This window comes from Balearica regulorum, chromosome 24 (assembly GCF_011004875.1).
Source record: "Balearica regulorum gibbericeps isolate bBalReg1 chromosome 24, bBalReg1.pri, whole genome shotgun sequence".
Classification (NCBI taxonomy): domain Eukaryota; kingdom Metazoa; phylum Chordata; class Aves; order Gruiformes; family Gruidae; genus Balearica; species Balearica regulorum.
Window position 1 is genome coordinate 5,113,266 of NC_046207.1, and position 14,775 is coordinate 5,128,040.

The following is a 14,775-nucleotide window of genomic DNA, read 5'->3' on the forward strand; positions in this document are numbered from 1 at the left end:
TTGAGTCTGGAGTCTTATCTTGGGGTAAAAATAGCTTGATGCAGGGTTGTGACTAATATATATTGTGTCTGTTTCAGGCTTTATATAACAAGTGAATTATTGAGGGGGAGTTTGGTTCAGACTTAGTTTATAGTCTCTTGTTGAGCCACGTAAACAGATCCCTGAACTATTGTTGTTGGGTAACTTTAAAATCCAATCTAGATTGGATTTAATAATCACTTCTTACTGTAGTAATAACATATGGTAATGGAATATGGGCTGAGATTCTTAAATTTGACTTGCATATGGGTTTCTGGTACATACGTGTAGCTGTCCGTTCCAGGAAGAATGGAACGCTTTCTTTTAAATGAAAGAATGAACTCTGGCATGCCTAGCCAAATGAGCATATTCTAAATAAGTCCCTTTATAGGAGGTGTGGCCACCACAGAGAAAATAACCACTTACGGTAGCAAAGCAAACAAAAAGGGAAAACATTGCCCAGATTGACTCCTAATTTTCTGTGGTGTTGGTTTAATATGGAACATGCCCTGACATATCACAACCCTGGATTATATTTGGGGTTTCTCTGCTTCCTGTCGTACCTAATAAGTGATGCCTGATGAACTACAACTAAAAAATAGCAAAGAGGAGGGGATGTTGTCATCTGGTGCTTTTGATTGACTGGTACCCTACTCCTAGAGCTTGTTTACCTTCCACAGGCCCTAGTTCTGATCACTTCTGTTTCGTGTGCACTCTTCTGGCCTGACGTGTCGTGACCGAGTGTCTTGGGCTCGCTTTCACTAACTCCCTGCTCTCATAACTCGTCACCGAAAAATAAACAACTTCTTCCAAGGCAGAGTGCTCTTCTGAGCTTTCTGGCTTTTCGGAGAGGAGTGAACGACCACTGCTGAGATGGGTAGCGCTTACGTAGAGGGATGCGCAGAGCTGGAAGAGGTGATCCAGCACAAAACTATCTGCCAGGTAGCTCCTGATAGGAGCAGTGCTTTATATAAACAGCGGCTTCTTTGGAATTAGACCAACCGTGGGACAAGTTGCGGACATCTTTAGCGCAGACAGACTCCTGGCTTTCAAGTTTTCCCCGTGCAGGGATCTCTTGCTTTGCAGTGTCTTGTGTTTCATTGAGCCACGTTGTCAGGCTTAAATAATTATAGTTGCTTTTTTTCCAGACTGAGCAATACATGTAGTCTCCTCTACATCCTTAAACAAAAACACCACCACCAAAAAAAAGCACCAGCCTGTCCAGCTTCCTCAGGGAGCCTTCAAAACCTCCAATTAGTAGAAGTTAATTCTGGCTGTAAAGCATTTCTTTATGGGGTAGTTTGTCCTATTAAAAAAAATATAAAATAAAATGTCAACATGAGGGACCCATCTAAGGAACGAGCGTGTGTACAAGCCTTGCGAGCACAAATTCATCAATCCAGTGCATTTCACAGCATTTCTCTAATCCTAGGATTCAGGATCCTCAGTGTGAGGGAGTTCTAACTCTGCTGAACTGTGCTAGTGGCCTCTGTACTTCCTAGGTCTTGCTTGAATTTAGAGCTGCCATGAGATGAGGTGAACTGAAAGCAAAATGAGAAACTTAAAATGCTTCAAAATTGACTTGCCTTCTAATAATTAATCCTGTCTGCGTTCAGAAAGCTGAATTGAATAATCTCAATTACCCTAATCCCTTTTTTTTTTTTAATCCGCTGGGTTCCTGGCTCTTAAATGCTGTTTCCATATTTCAGGGTTGCTTGGCTTTACAGTTTAGAGCTGATGCTTTTGGGGTTCTCTTTGTTCCCTTTGCTGGGCTGCTCCTGTGCTGTTTTCTATCCTTCTGGTTCAGGCTTTGTTATTTCAAGTGATGGAGGTTGTGCAAGCAGACAGACACAAACAAAGCGGGCAGGGAGTATCGATAACTCTTTGCGTCCCACCGTGCCTCTCCTTGCTGTTTTCTAGCACTGTGGCATTTCATTGTACGTGGCAAGAGAAACTGCTGTTGACGTAATGCAGTGAAGACATGAGGTAGTGCAGTGGAATCCAATGATGCGGCTCACAAATAATGAGAAACACTATCAAAATAAAAAAAATATAGAGTTGGGGGGGTGTCAAAGCTGATGGCTTTTTCCTTCTCTTGTTCACTCCCCCCACCCCCATTTATTTTTTTTTTTTATTTTGGTGTTATTTCATGCCTCACTTATGTGTAATACTTCTTAAGCCAGCTTACTACTACTTTTTTTTGGCGGATGAATAATAAAATGTTACTTTATTTGGTACAAAGCAGTTGTTTAAACATTAAGATAGTAAGAGATGTAAACCATAACTTGTGTTTCACGCCCTTGCCGTGCTGGTCCTGTGGCTGTGCTCCGGGCTCTAGTAGAGGAAAGAGGAATTCAGTGAGATTTGGAAGCAAAAGTCAAACTGATTGCGCAAAGGATACCTGACCCAGGCTAGAGGGAGACTGGGAAGGATTAAACAGGAAAACAGCTTTTTGTTGGAGGAGGGGGAAATCGTAGTTGCTCGGAACTTGTGCTTTGCAATCTACCTGCTGTATTTTGTCATACGGGTGCCATATAGACAAGTTGCCAAAAGCCAAGGAAGGTGTAGTGTGGGGGAACAAGTTAATTATAAAATTGACTGATGAAGAAAAGGTATTTCGGAAGCCGATTCTGATTGCTTATCTTTTGCATCTTTTTGTTAAATTGGCGCTGGGGGTGGTTTCAGTCTCCCAGCTCTTTCACCTCGTAGTCTTTGCACTGGGCAGCCACCAGCACATCCCGGCCGTAATTAGGTAGAGCAGCAGCTTTACAAGCATCGGATTATGTGTGCATGCTTTGACCTTAGCCCCGTCACCTGAGAGTCCAAGCTTGTGTCGCAAATTTTTACTTTTTTATTTTTTCCCAAATGGGATTCTCTTCTTCCTTCTTCCCCTGCAAGGACTTGTGCTGGCAAGTTGAAATGGCCCTGGCAAATGGTGATTTCAGCAGGAAATAAAAGCAGAAACACCAGAAAAGCTGCGTTTCCTCCCCAATCCATTGCTGGCACTCGTGCAGTAAAGAATGCGGGGGCAGCACCCGGTAAGCACTCCTCCGTCCCTAATTTGGCCTGAGCTTTGTGAAGAGCAGCGCGTGGTGTTTGGGACGTTTGTGCACGGCCACGGCGAGGGCTTTTCTCACAGGTTACCGAGGTGAACACCGCCTCGGTGCCAAAACAGGGGTTCCCCAAGATGGTTTCAGTTGAAGCTGCTGGTCGGAGCAGCCACGTCAAATGATAGCTTGGTGATGGCGTGTGCTCCCCAGGAGACGTACCTGACTGCTGGGGCTGTGTCCGTCTTGCATCGCAGCTTGCGTAACAGGAAAGGGAGTTAGAGAGCCTGTATGCAAGGGTATGTCTCACTTTATTTTAGATACCATTATTAATTGGGGCCTGGGATAGATCAGGTAATTATTGTTTTCACTGTTGGACTACCTTGCTCTGTGTTTCATTTGACTCATGCCATTATGAAAGTCAACCCGATGAATGTTTCAGCCTTATTGGTACGGTATGAAACACGTAACCGCACGGCTGTGCGGAGGGGCCCGAGTCCTTGTGTGGCTGGTGGTTATGTATGCCCGGCCGATCTGGCAGTTCTGCTTTCAGATCCACCGTCCTTTTACGTGTGGCAAAATCATCCAATGCCCTTCACACCTCAAGTAGAGGTTTTTTGACACTTTATTTCCAAGTATATATGCCAATTAATATCATCATCATCTTGTTGATAATAGCTGAATACAAACCTAGTAGTGAAAAAAACTTATTACCGCTGACATAGAACTGCAGGCTTTGGAGAGGGGCAGAACTAGAAGACATTTGTTTATCAAAGAAGCTTATTTGAATTGTGATGAGCTTTGGTACCGACTTGGAGAGCTAAAGAGTCTCGCTTTTGGCCTGAAAATGTTGAAGCGTGTCTCCATTTTTGTAGATTTAAAAAAAAAAAAATAATTCAAGGGGTATTTGTAGTAAACAGCTACCCTGCTAAAATGAGTTTCTAAAGAAAAAAGTAGTGGGTGTTTTACAGCACAGGGACACAACCTATGGCCATGGACTGTGAAGTCAGGAAGTCTTTGTCTTATTTATACTCTCCCTCTTTGTTGGTCTTGGATGTTGTTTTTATGGGCAACGGTGTATATTTAAAACTTCGAAGTGGTGTGTGTGAGAAAGTAGCATCACTTAAAATCAAATCTCTGTAATAGGTCATAAAATACCCAGGTGACCACTCCTAGAATGTTGAGGTTTTTAATGGAGCTAAAAAAAAAAAAAGCCCAAAACCAGCTTTGATGACAGCATACGTGGTATTTTTGCTTCTCGCCGCTTGCCCCGTCTATTTAATGTATAACGCCAACTAACTTTGACCTCTGCAGTTCTTGGTCGTGTGAGCTGTCCCTGACGTTCTCGGAGAGTGTTTTTCATTCAACACCAGATACAACTTCTGGTAAAGACAAAGCCGATTAACTGCAAGCTTCTGCCTCCCCAATCTGTCACCAGGCTGCTTCAGGTTCTGCCCAGCATCTCTGCCAGGACTCTCCAGTGGAAACTGCTCGGATGTGTAACTCCTGCAGCCTGTGTCAGCCGGGAGAAGTCGGGTAACTAACGTGCTGAGAACGGCTAGTGCTGGTGCTGTCTTTTAAATTGCGATTTAAAGATTAACGCAGCGAGCTTTTAGGTGTAGTTGTGGGATGCTTTGTTTCTGGAAAACTGTCTGAGAGCCAAGGCTGGGGTAGAACAAAACAGAGGAACAAAAAGCATATGAACATGCCTTTCTGGTATCTGACAGCACTTTCTAGTTTGTATAAAAAACAAAAAAAAAAGGATATAGCACATGTGGTATTTCCAGTTGAAATGGTATTTCTTAAATCAGAAATAATCTTCTAGCATCTCACCTGCACTGCATATCTGACTTTGAAGTTTTACTTTTTGAACGCAACAACATGACCTTGTGTATTTGCGCATTAATCACCCAATGAATTTCATCTCCGTGGCAGTTTCTGCGTTACGCTGCTACATCAGAGGTGTGTGCAGCAGGCAGTTCTTTATTGTGGGCTTGATTTCTGTAGGGCTTTACTAATTTTTTTTTTTGTTCAGCCTTACGCTTTTAGCATTGCTGATTCAAAAAACAAAGAGGAAAAAAGGCTGTTTATTGAACTTCGTTACTGAATGCAGAATAGAGTCGGGCTGCACGGAAAGGCAGCTTGTCAGTACCCCAGCTATTTATCACCAGCAGAAATTTAAGCTTTTCTGAAGCAACAACAAGCAGATGAGGAAGAAGTGATCTCATGATGTATATTGAAGAAATTGCCTATCAAGCTATTTTTAGGAATATTAAGCCTATAATAAGCCTTTTCCACCAGGGTGTATTTCGGCTCGGTTTTGTAGTGCTTAGTCACGGTTTTGTTCAAGCGGAGCCCTGGTTGTGAGCCAGGCTGGGCGAGGGCGCCGGTGGCTCAGTGCGTGCGGGAGGGCGGCCGGCTGCTTCGCCTTCCCTGGTTCTACTGACACAAATGCTGCGGGAAGATGCCGGAGCATCGCGACTGCTAATGATGGAGCTTGTCACAGCAGCAGCTTTATTCCATAGCCAGCCATTTCCCTTGGAGACTTAACACAGAATAAACTGGATTGTTTTTTGGGGTTTTTTTTGGGGGGGGGGGAAGTCCCTGTGTAACTAAAGGCTGGAAGGAAAATTCTCCCAGTCTGAACTGTTTGTGGATGGAAACAACTTCATGCTTTGTATTGTGTCCCTCCAAAGAGCCTGGTATTTTGCTGTCACTTCTGTGTGACTTATCTCTGCAGTGTAATTTTTTTCTTTGCCTCCAGTAAGGCGGCTCAGCCTGCTTAAACTCCTGCCCCGCTTAAATCTTGTACTGGGGAAGGAGCACTTCTGAGTCCATACTCAATGCATGTTGTTTACATCTTGGTTATTTGAGCCCTGTAACAGTGGTAGAATTTTTTCCAAAATGAACAGAACTAGAGGTGAGGTGTTAGTATATATTGACAGTGTTTGTAATAAGTCACTTCAAAGCTTCACTGAGCTTCTCCAAAGGAAATAGAGAATGAATTCCACGTTTTTCTTCTTGTTTGGTGTTTTATGCTCAGCTTTTTTTCTTTACTAGATTGGAGTTGTGTGGTGTGAGCTAGGTTTGGCACGTGTCTTGTTTTGTTTCAGTGACTCTGTACTGGGCTTGTTCACCTCCTCCATATGGACCGTAGCAGATAAAAGTGGTGTAAATACTACCAGCAATACTAGATTTTTGGGTGTGAGCCAGCAGCTGTATAACTGAAGAACACCTCACAGGGCATCTCTGACTCATCAGGATTTAAACTCTTTGAATGAATTTGCACAGATGTTTCATTTCTTTCACTTCGGAACAGCAAAAGACTCTTTTATACCTCTGAAGGTTAATCTCTAAAGCATCTTGATGATACAGATTGGGTGGGGATGTAAATGACAAAATATGCCAACAACATACGTAATCCTTAATTTACTATGGCAACTCTTGATTTCCCCACTTTTCCTAGCTTAAAAACAGTTTCCAGAATGCACTATTTACTCTCTAATAATCACAGTCTGTTTTCTGTCTTGGTTTTAATTGCTTAATTTCCTGTGGTTATGAGCAGTTGTGGCGGGTCTGGCCAGCATTTGCCTGTGGACCAAGGACGGTGAGCTCTAGGTCTAAACAACAGCTGAAACTTCATGCCCAGCACGTGGTTACCTGTTGTGTTTGCAAGGCTGCTGTAAGAAGTTTGTTTTACACCATTTCTGTTAGGCAAGTAAACAAGTTGCAGTATCTTAAAATTATAATATTGACTAATATATCATAGATTTTTAAGAAGGTATGCTTTTAAATTCTGTATTGCTTATTTTGCCTGAAGTTTGTGTAATACAGAAACATGAAACACTTTATTGGTTGTGTTTGTACTTACTTTCAGAAAGGTTTATAGTTTTCATTTCCTGCTGCCTACCTGTATAGATATCTTTATGGTTTGGTTGGCTGTTTTTTGTACAGAAAATGAATGTCCATCTTCTTTCTTTCCCTCTCTCTGCATCAACGCGATTCCATCCTCGGCAGTGCCCGCTGCATTTTGTTCGTGCTTCTTGGGCGGTTTCAGGCTTTCTGTCTGCGTTCTCAAGGGGCTGGGTGTGCCAGACCCCATGTTATTTTTTTCACTTGAGTGAACATTAATGTGGATAACTGCATGTCTCGGTGTAACGACTGATTCCAGTGCCTTTGCTAGCCTCGTAGCCACTAATTCCCTAAAGCTCCAAATAAGCTTCGTCCCTCTTTCTCCATTGAGCTTTGAATTTTGCGTTTTAGAAGAAAAGTGTTTGGGTTCAAAGTCCGCATCTAGGCTAACGCTGTGTGCTCAGTTGTTGGCTTTGGCACTGATGCTTCTAAAGTTAAGCCTCATGTGATTTTTATATATTTTTAAGACCAACCATCCCCCTTGCCGTGCTGATGCCAGATGCAGTCTCAGTTGAAAACCAGCTGTGTTTGTCAGCAGTGCAGTAAATACTTCCACCCTCGCTGATGTATGCAACAACTGTATTACACTGCTGGCTCGCCAGTGTTGAGCTTGCATCGAGTACAAACATGGACAATTACTTGATATCCTCTTAATGGCAGCGTATTTTTTGTCCAACTGAACGTACTACCATTAACTTAAATTCCTCAGTGCTTTTTAGGATGATACAGACCTTGAAGACCCCTGTGTCTGTGCGTGACCGTGTTTGTGTCCGGGTAAAAGAGGACAGAGAAGGGTAGTGCTCCTTTCCTCGTCCATCCCCAAAACAACATACATTTTTTTTTCTGCAGGAACTAGTTCTGCAAACAGTCAAATTGAGAGCGAATAACTCCTTGCGATCAACCTTGAAGGTTTACGTCAGTAAATGCCCTGGTGATATGGTAAATGCACAGTAGGATTTTGGTAGTGCCAGGACAGAGCACCTTATGGTGGTCGGTTCAGGTCCTGAAGTTCCAGCATCAGAGCTGCTTGGAGTATGTGAGTGTTTGTATATCTTAGAGATGCACCTTAATGGCAGACCACCCACGTTACACTGCGAATCGACTCTGTCCTTTTTCTGCTCCTTGTCTCTTTAGTGGGAAAAATTCTGTGTAACAAAATGGTGGGGAAATGGATGGTGTTTTTCCGTGTCTGCTGTCGTATAGGCAGGGCAGTCGAGTATGTCTTTATGTCTAAACTGCGTGTTATTGAAAAAAGGCTCTGCTGCTGTTCTAGTGGAAAGTCTTTTTTGTATGTCAGATGAGTAAACTCTTCTCTTAAAAATGCAGCCAGTAACGTACAGAGAGTAGTTTTGAGCATTTAGGGTAATGTAAAATAAATGTGCTTTGTATTCTGTCTGTTAATATTCCTAATTACTTCCAGTAAACTGTAAATGTTGAAATAACACATTTAGAAACTTCTCAAGTGTATTTTTCCAAACACAAAAAAGTGAAAAACAAAACTTTTGTTCCTCATAGGAACACCCCTCCAGCCGTTCCCCAACAATAAAATCAAAACTGTTGCCAGATGTGACATTTACAGGAAAGCATTGCCCCCTCCCTCTGCCAGCCCAGACCGCAGAAGAGCTCTGCAGCCAAGAGCCTGCTCAGAGCCGGGGTCCGTAGCAGCTCTTGGAGAGTTTTTCCGGCTCCCTGTAAGCCGGAAAAGACAGTTTTGTGCCAACATGTGTCGGGAAACTTTCTGTGGAACCGGGGTACAGGGAGTGTAACTGTCCTGGAAGCAAAGATGTAAGTTTTGCAGAAACTATTGAAGAAACGCTTTTCTCACTGGAGAAGCTTTTACTTGCTGTTGTGGAATAAGTCAATCAACCTGATACTGAGACCTCCATGTTAATTCAGCAACTTTTTCTCAGATGGAAACTTCTAAAATACAGCGAAATGTATATTGATAATGGATTTCCTAAGAGGAGCTGTAGGTGTTAGCTGTGCCGCCTTCTGTATTAGCATTTTCCAGTGACATATGTTTGGGCCATGGAATAGGGAGAAGTTGTGCAGTCTCTCCATGAACACAGCAGTGGAATCAGTCCAGCATCTGGACATCTCGTTTAAATGCTAAGTATTGACCCTATCCCTTCACTCTGGGCAGGATGGACAGTGTGGCACAAGACCTGAAGGAGAGAACCAAGACAAGTTTCCATGCTTGTATGCCTGGTCCATGACAATGCAAGATTTACTCAAAGGCTAAATGACACAATAATGACACAATACTCTGCTTTATTTTAACTCAAATAATACATGCCTGCTGAGAGTTGCTTCACTTACAGAGCTTGCATCAACTGTTGTTCACGTCCCTCTCTGCATGTACGATGAATACAGGACATCGGTAGGTGTTTCTTGTGCAGGACACTCGTAATTATATGCTGTCATCCATTGCACGCTCAGCTGCAAAGTGCTGTCATCTCATTGTTGATGTCATACCGATGACCCAGTTTGGATTGCTGTGCCCTGTAATGAATGGCCAACCTGACCGATGCCTGAATAGCAACTCTGTTTTCTACACTGTTAGCAGCGCCTCGCAGCAGGGAAATCTGTTCTAGCGCGGCACAGAGCACGTACAGGCTACTGCAGGGCTGGGCAACCAGATGAATTGAGCCAGTTTGCAAAAGTTTTAATATTCTGAAAGGCAAGGGAAGAGTTACTGAAACAAATGGACAGTTACATGTACTAAGTGACTTCAGCGTAAGGCTGTAAGAACTGCATCTTTTGATTGCTTTTGTCCATTTGTTTTCAATAACGTGCTTGATTTGAATGTTTCTGCGTGACGGTGCGCTGGAGCTTTGCACAGCAGTGCCCATAAATACATCCTGGGAAGTACCGTTTTTCTCTCTCCTGGGTTATAATCCCAGTGCTTTTGGTTAGCGTGGGGGAGTGCAGGAAGGAGTACTCAAATTCAGGGAACTAGTGAGTTCCTGTAGATGACTGAAGGTTGGATGGTCCTTGTCCTCGCTGCCAGCCCTTCTGGCCATCTACTTGTAAAAATAAACACCTCTGGGAGCACTTGTCAAATGCTGAATACACTGGACTATTAACTGGGAGCCTAAGAGTTACAAATGTCTTTCTGTGTGAAGTACAGAACTGCTAGCAGACACATACCCTGGAAAACTCTGCAGGTTCTGCCCATTTTCTAGTTTTAGTAGAAGAGCTGGGCAATACAATATTAATACAAAAACTACAAAATTAAATCATCTTAACTGAGCGATGACCAAATCCTGTGTGCGTTGTGGTACCATGCAGTTCCAGCTGCCCAGGGCAGTAAAACCATCACTTCCGCTCTCTGTAGATGGTACTCTGAAGACCAGTAAGAGATTTATAGTACCATAACTGGGAAATGGAGCAGTCCCTATTATAAACTTTGGCCAGCTCTGGTGTGTTGGCAGGACATGGTTTCCTTCGCCTTGTAGCCAATTATAGTGACATACACTAATTTAATACAAGTCTTGAAGTCTATTATCTCTTCCATGGTGTTTGTTCTAGAATTATCCCCTCTGTTTTAGCTAGAAAAGGCTGTTTCAAAAAAAGAGTAGTGCGCTGCTGGTCTGCCTTCGTCTCTGAAGAATTTCATTCTCTTCCCCCTTCCATTTCTTCTGTGTAAGGGATGTGGCTTCACACAGCAGCAAACTTGACGTTTTGTGGAGGATTCTGTGTTTTATACAGACGGCAAAATTTACACACAAGAAAGATGTTTTTCGGTATCCTGTCAAGAACAATTTATTCTCCTGAATAACACCTAGTATTAAAGGATGTTGAGAAAGATGTTAGGAAAAGCAAACCTGGGTCACTTAGAAATTACTGGAAGTAATTTCAAAAGCCTAGAAGTTTAGAATAGCCTCTAACACTTTTCCAGGCTAGTTTTATTCTAGTATGGACTTGCCAGAAAGTCAGAATGTCCATTGGTATATTTAGCCATACACACTGCCATGACTTAACAATGTGTCCCAATTCCAGCCTGTTTTCACCCAGCCTCTGTCACCTGAGCACCAAGTTTTGAAGGAAGGCTTGAGAAAATAGGTCTGTTGCTGACCCAAACTGTTCTGTGATTCTACGTCCCCTGGCACTTCACAGCTTTCCGGGAGGGGGAATTCTAGAGCTGAGGTGGTCCCATGGAGCGCATCCTGCCTTGGCCCCGTCGCGTTTAAGTCTAAGGACTTTAGTTAGAGAAAACCCAAATGTTCCTTTAGTATAGTACCGGTCAAAGGGTGGCTTCTACAGAAAAACAATTTAAGGCTTTGATTTGCACTGAAATCAAGGTAAGCTTTTTCTACCAAGCAAGTTTGCCCAAGTAATGGGCAAAAGGCAAGAAGTTACCTGCGTTCTGCACGAAGCTGTGAGCGTCCTTGCCGTACAGTCTCCGTTAACGACAGGCGGTGACTGTTGCCTGCATTCTCACAGTAAAATTTGAATTCAGACAAAGCCTTGTTGCTAATCCAGATGAGACAGAAAAGGCTGGCTGGCTGCTTCTGGAATCTCTATTTTAATACTTCCTGTCCCTTGCCTGTTCTCTTCTAGTCAGGTTCCTTTTCGGAAGTCTCCTACTGCTATCTGATTTGCTCCTTTAATTTCTCTCACCATTTTTTGTGAGGGTGCTGGTTCAGATGTAAAATTCTGGCCTGGACAATAATGGGAAAGAGGATAGATCTGCCTGTTTACTACTGTTCTTGTAATTGGGAGAAGAAAGAAAATCATAGTCTTGCTTTCCCATGAATAATTCCTCTGTATTTCTCCTCCTTTAGAGCTCTCTCCAGAATTTCCTTAATTTCCCAGCTGATCAGCTAAGCTATCTAATTAGATGATCCATCCTCGAATGTGCACGTGCGTTGGCTCCGTTCTCAGCCTTGCCAGTGCCCGGCCCGCTGTGGCACTCGGCAGTTCTCTGCCATTTGTGACCGAGCCCAAACGCGGTCCTTGACTCGAGGAGATGCTCTTCTGCCCTAGTCTCCGAGGGGACAGACTTCACAGAATTTGTGTTAGCTGGGGAAATGGGAAAACTGCCATTTTAATTATCTGCAAAATGGGCTGAGTGGTTGCCTGTCTAGTGGACTGTTTAGGACTTGCTAACTTGTGATATTTTCTGGTGGGAAGTGATAAAAGTGTCTGTGGGGGGAAAACAACACTTTTCTTCCGTGTGACATTTTGGGAAAGAATGCTGGAGAGTTCGTGTCCCACTTCAGCATCACGCTTCAGTATCTTGAGATAATTAGAAAGCCAACTGTGATTTAGAAACACAGTTTTTAAGTTTGACTGACTAAAAGCATTGGGTTTGGTGTTCTCTTGTAATGATGGTATTATGCTGTTGTCAGTTTGTTATCGCTGATCGGAGCGCTTTAAAAAGCTACTTAGTGGCAGCACGTTAGCTTTTCCAGTTAAGGCATGATGGTTTCTTTGATAGGGAATGGGGTGGGACTGATGCTCAGGTAGAGAATATTAGCTGCCTGGAGAAGCGGCGGTCTGTCAGTGATCCCTAGCTACAGCTTCATAAGCCACTAAGATCTTACTTTCCTTTTTTAACTCTTAATCTGATCCTCTGCCACTTAAGCGACCTAGCTGATGCTGCTTTTATTTCCTTTGCATACATACAGCTAAATTGATTCAAACCGCTTAATCAACTGATAACGATCAGCTTTTTTGTACTGTAATTTTAGCAGCAGTTTTTACCAGGTACATAGCTCAGGAAGATCAGCTCTTAGTTGTTCCAGGAGATTAAAGAGAAACTTTATTAATGAAATTAAATCTAATTCTCCTTGTTCCCTGCTTTGCTTTTGGAAATGTTGAAAGCATGCCTCTAAATGGAATGAGGCATCGCTGCTCAGCAGCCTTAGTTCACAGATCACTCTAATCATTCCTCCCACAGGCGTAAGTGTGTGGAGGTTGTTTGTTTGTTTTTTCACCATGGCAAGACAATATGAAGTCTTATAAATATATGTATATATTCCTCAAGAAGCACGTGAGGCTTTGCCGGCTGTTTTTCTCAGGGCTCCTTAGGAAGGAGAAGCTTGTCTTACTCTTACAGCTAGTGGGATTATTTTAGCTGGTCCAGAAGTCCATTTCAGATTTGTAGATTGTTGGCCACTGTGATAATGCTTTGCATGAGAAAGCTTGTGAGATACAACTCACAGCTCCAGCTTCATTGCCTTGGAAGAACACTGTGTTTTCCAAGAATCATCTCTCCTCCTGATGCTGCACCAAAGATCATGTCTCCCTTGAAACCAGGCTTCAGGATTTAAAAAAAAAAAAAAAAAAACCAACCTACTCCGTTTGCCCCTGAGCTCTGAAGGGCTGCTCGCAAACAATTTCCTGCAAGGATATGGGTACTGTAATACTTTTTCGTGAGGCTCCTGTTTACCAGCACCCTGTGCCCTTTTCTGTGATGGAAACAAGTCCTGCCATGCCTGCATCCTCAGCCTCCCTTTGCTGGAGGTTAGGGCTGCTTGATCACTCCTGTCAGCCCATCCCTCCAGCCTCTTGGCCATGTGCTTGTCTGATGCGTAGTTCCGTGGTTTTAAAGTGCCTGTGCTTTGATGTACCTTCACAGAACTGTGACACCGATGGAAGTAATGCTGTAGGTGATGCCTTCCTACAAGTACACCCTCATTATCGCTTCCAGATAAATGAAAATCACAGTTTATATTTAATCTATGAATCCACAGAGCATTCTTGGACCATTTTTAAACTATACTGGATGTAATATTCTATCCAACTGTGATCCAGTCCAGGAGTTTGAAAGCTTGAGAATTTACTGGGCCAGATGTCTTTCTTCAAACAGCCTTGTTAACTAGCGGCTTCTTCCCTAGAATAAAGTAGGTTTTGTTTCCTTAATGAAAATACATGGCTAAAATGTTTAAATTGTTTTTGTTTACAGATGTTCTCAAACAATGATGAAGCTGTGATCAACAAAAAACTTCCAAAAGAGCTGCTGCTTCGGTAAGCCTTCTTTCCGTTCGTAAGCTCGGAGACTGTGCTGTGTATTGGTATTTGCAGCCAGGAGCTGATTTTGCTGGGGTGCTCATAAATCATGAGCTTGGATTGGGTCACTTATAAAGCCGTAGACAAACAGAAGCAGATCAGAGGTCTGCATCAGCAGCAGTTTATGCTAAATATTATTAGGGTTTACTTTTTAAAATGTTAAATTAATTCGCTGGCTGCCTATTTTGTAGATGGAAGAACTAAGGACTAACAGGTCCTTAATGAAAATAAATGGTAAGTGTAGACCAATGTGTGGAATGGGATTCTGCCTGTCTCTGAAGTGTTCCATTTTAAAAAAAGTTAGTTCCTCTGCTCCAGTTATGCTCGAGCAGCTTTGTCGTGTTCCTTGTCAATGAGACAGATGTTCAGCACCTGGCAGGATGGTCCTGTGGGCAAAGATCAGATGTTGTGGATCTCTGCAGACGACTTTGCCCTCTCCCTGTGCTGCCCTTCCATGTGCACACACAGCTGCATGTTTTTAAGTTTGCTTTTAAGGTGTGTGTGTGTGTGTGTGTGTGATTGTACCTTGGCCATCACAGTTGGGCATCTTGAAGGAAAGTTGTGTTCACCAGTGCTTTAAGCTGAGAGGCTAGGCTGTAAATGGTGAAGGCGATTGCAGGTGGCAGCTTGAATTATTAACGCAAACAAAATTCTCATGCTGCAAGAAACTGTGTAGTACTGTCAACATTTAATGGCAATAAAAAGTCTAGGGAGAGGAGTTCTGACACAGGAAACTACTTCTAGCTTACTTGTGAAATAAAATGAATAGAAAAAAAAACTG

General features: G+C 43.0%; 1 protein-coding gene across 6 annotated transcripts in view; it reads left to right on the forward strand.

The window, feature by feature from the left end:
- The window catches only part of FBXL20 (F-box and leucine rich repeat protein 20), a 43,200-nt gene that overhangs the window by 2,757 nt on the left and 25,668 nt on the right, over window positions 1–14,775 (forward strand). For all 6 annotated transcript variants that reach the window (XM_075775528.1, XM_075775530.1, XM_075775532.1 and 3 more), the window contains one exon: window positions 13,891–13,952. In XM_075775528.1, the coding sequence (XP_075631643.1) occupies window positions 13,891–13,952 (62 nt within the window). The remainder of the gene's footprint in view (window positions 1–13,890; window positions 13,953–14,775) is intronic.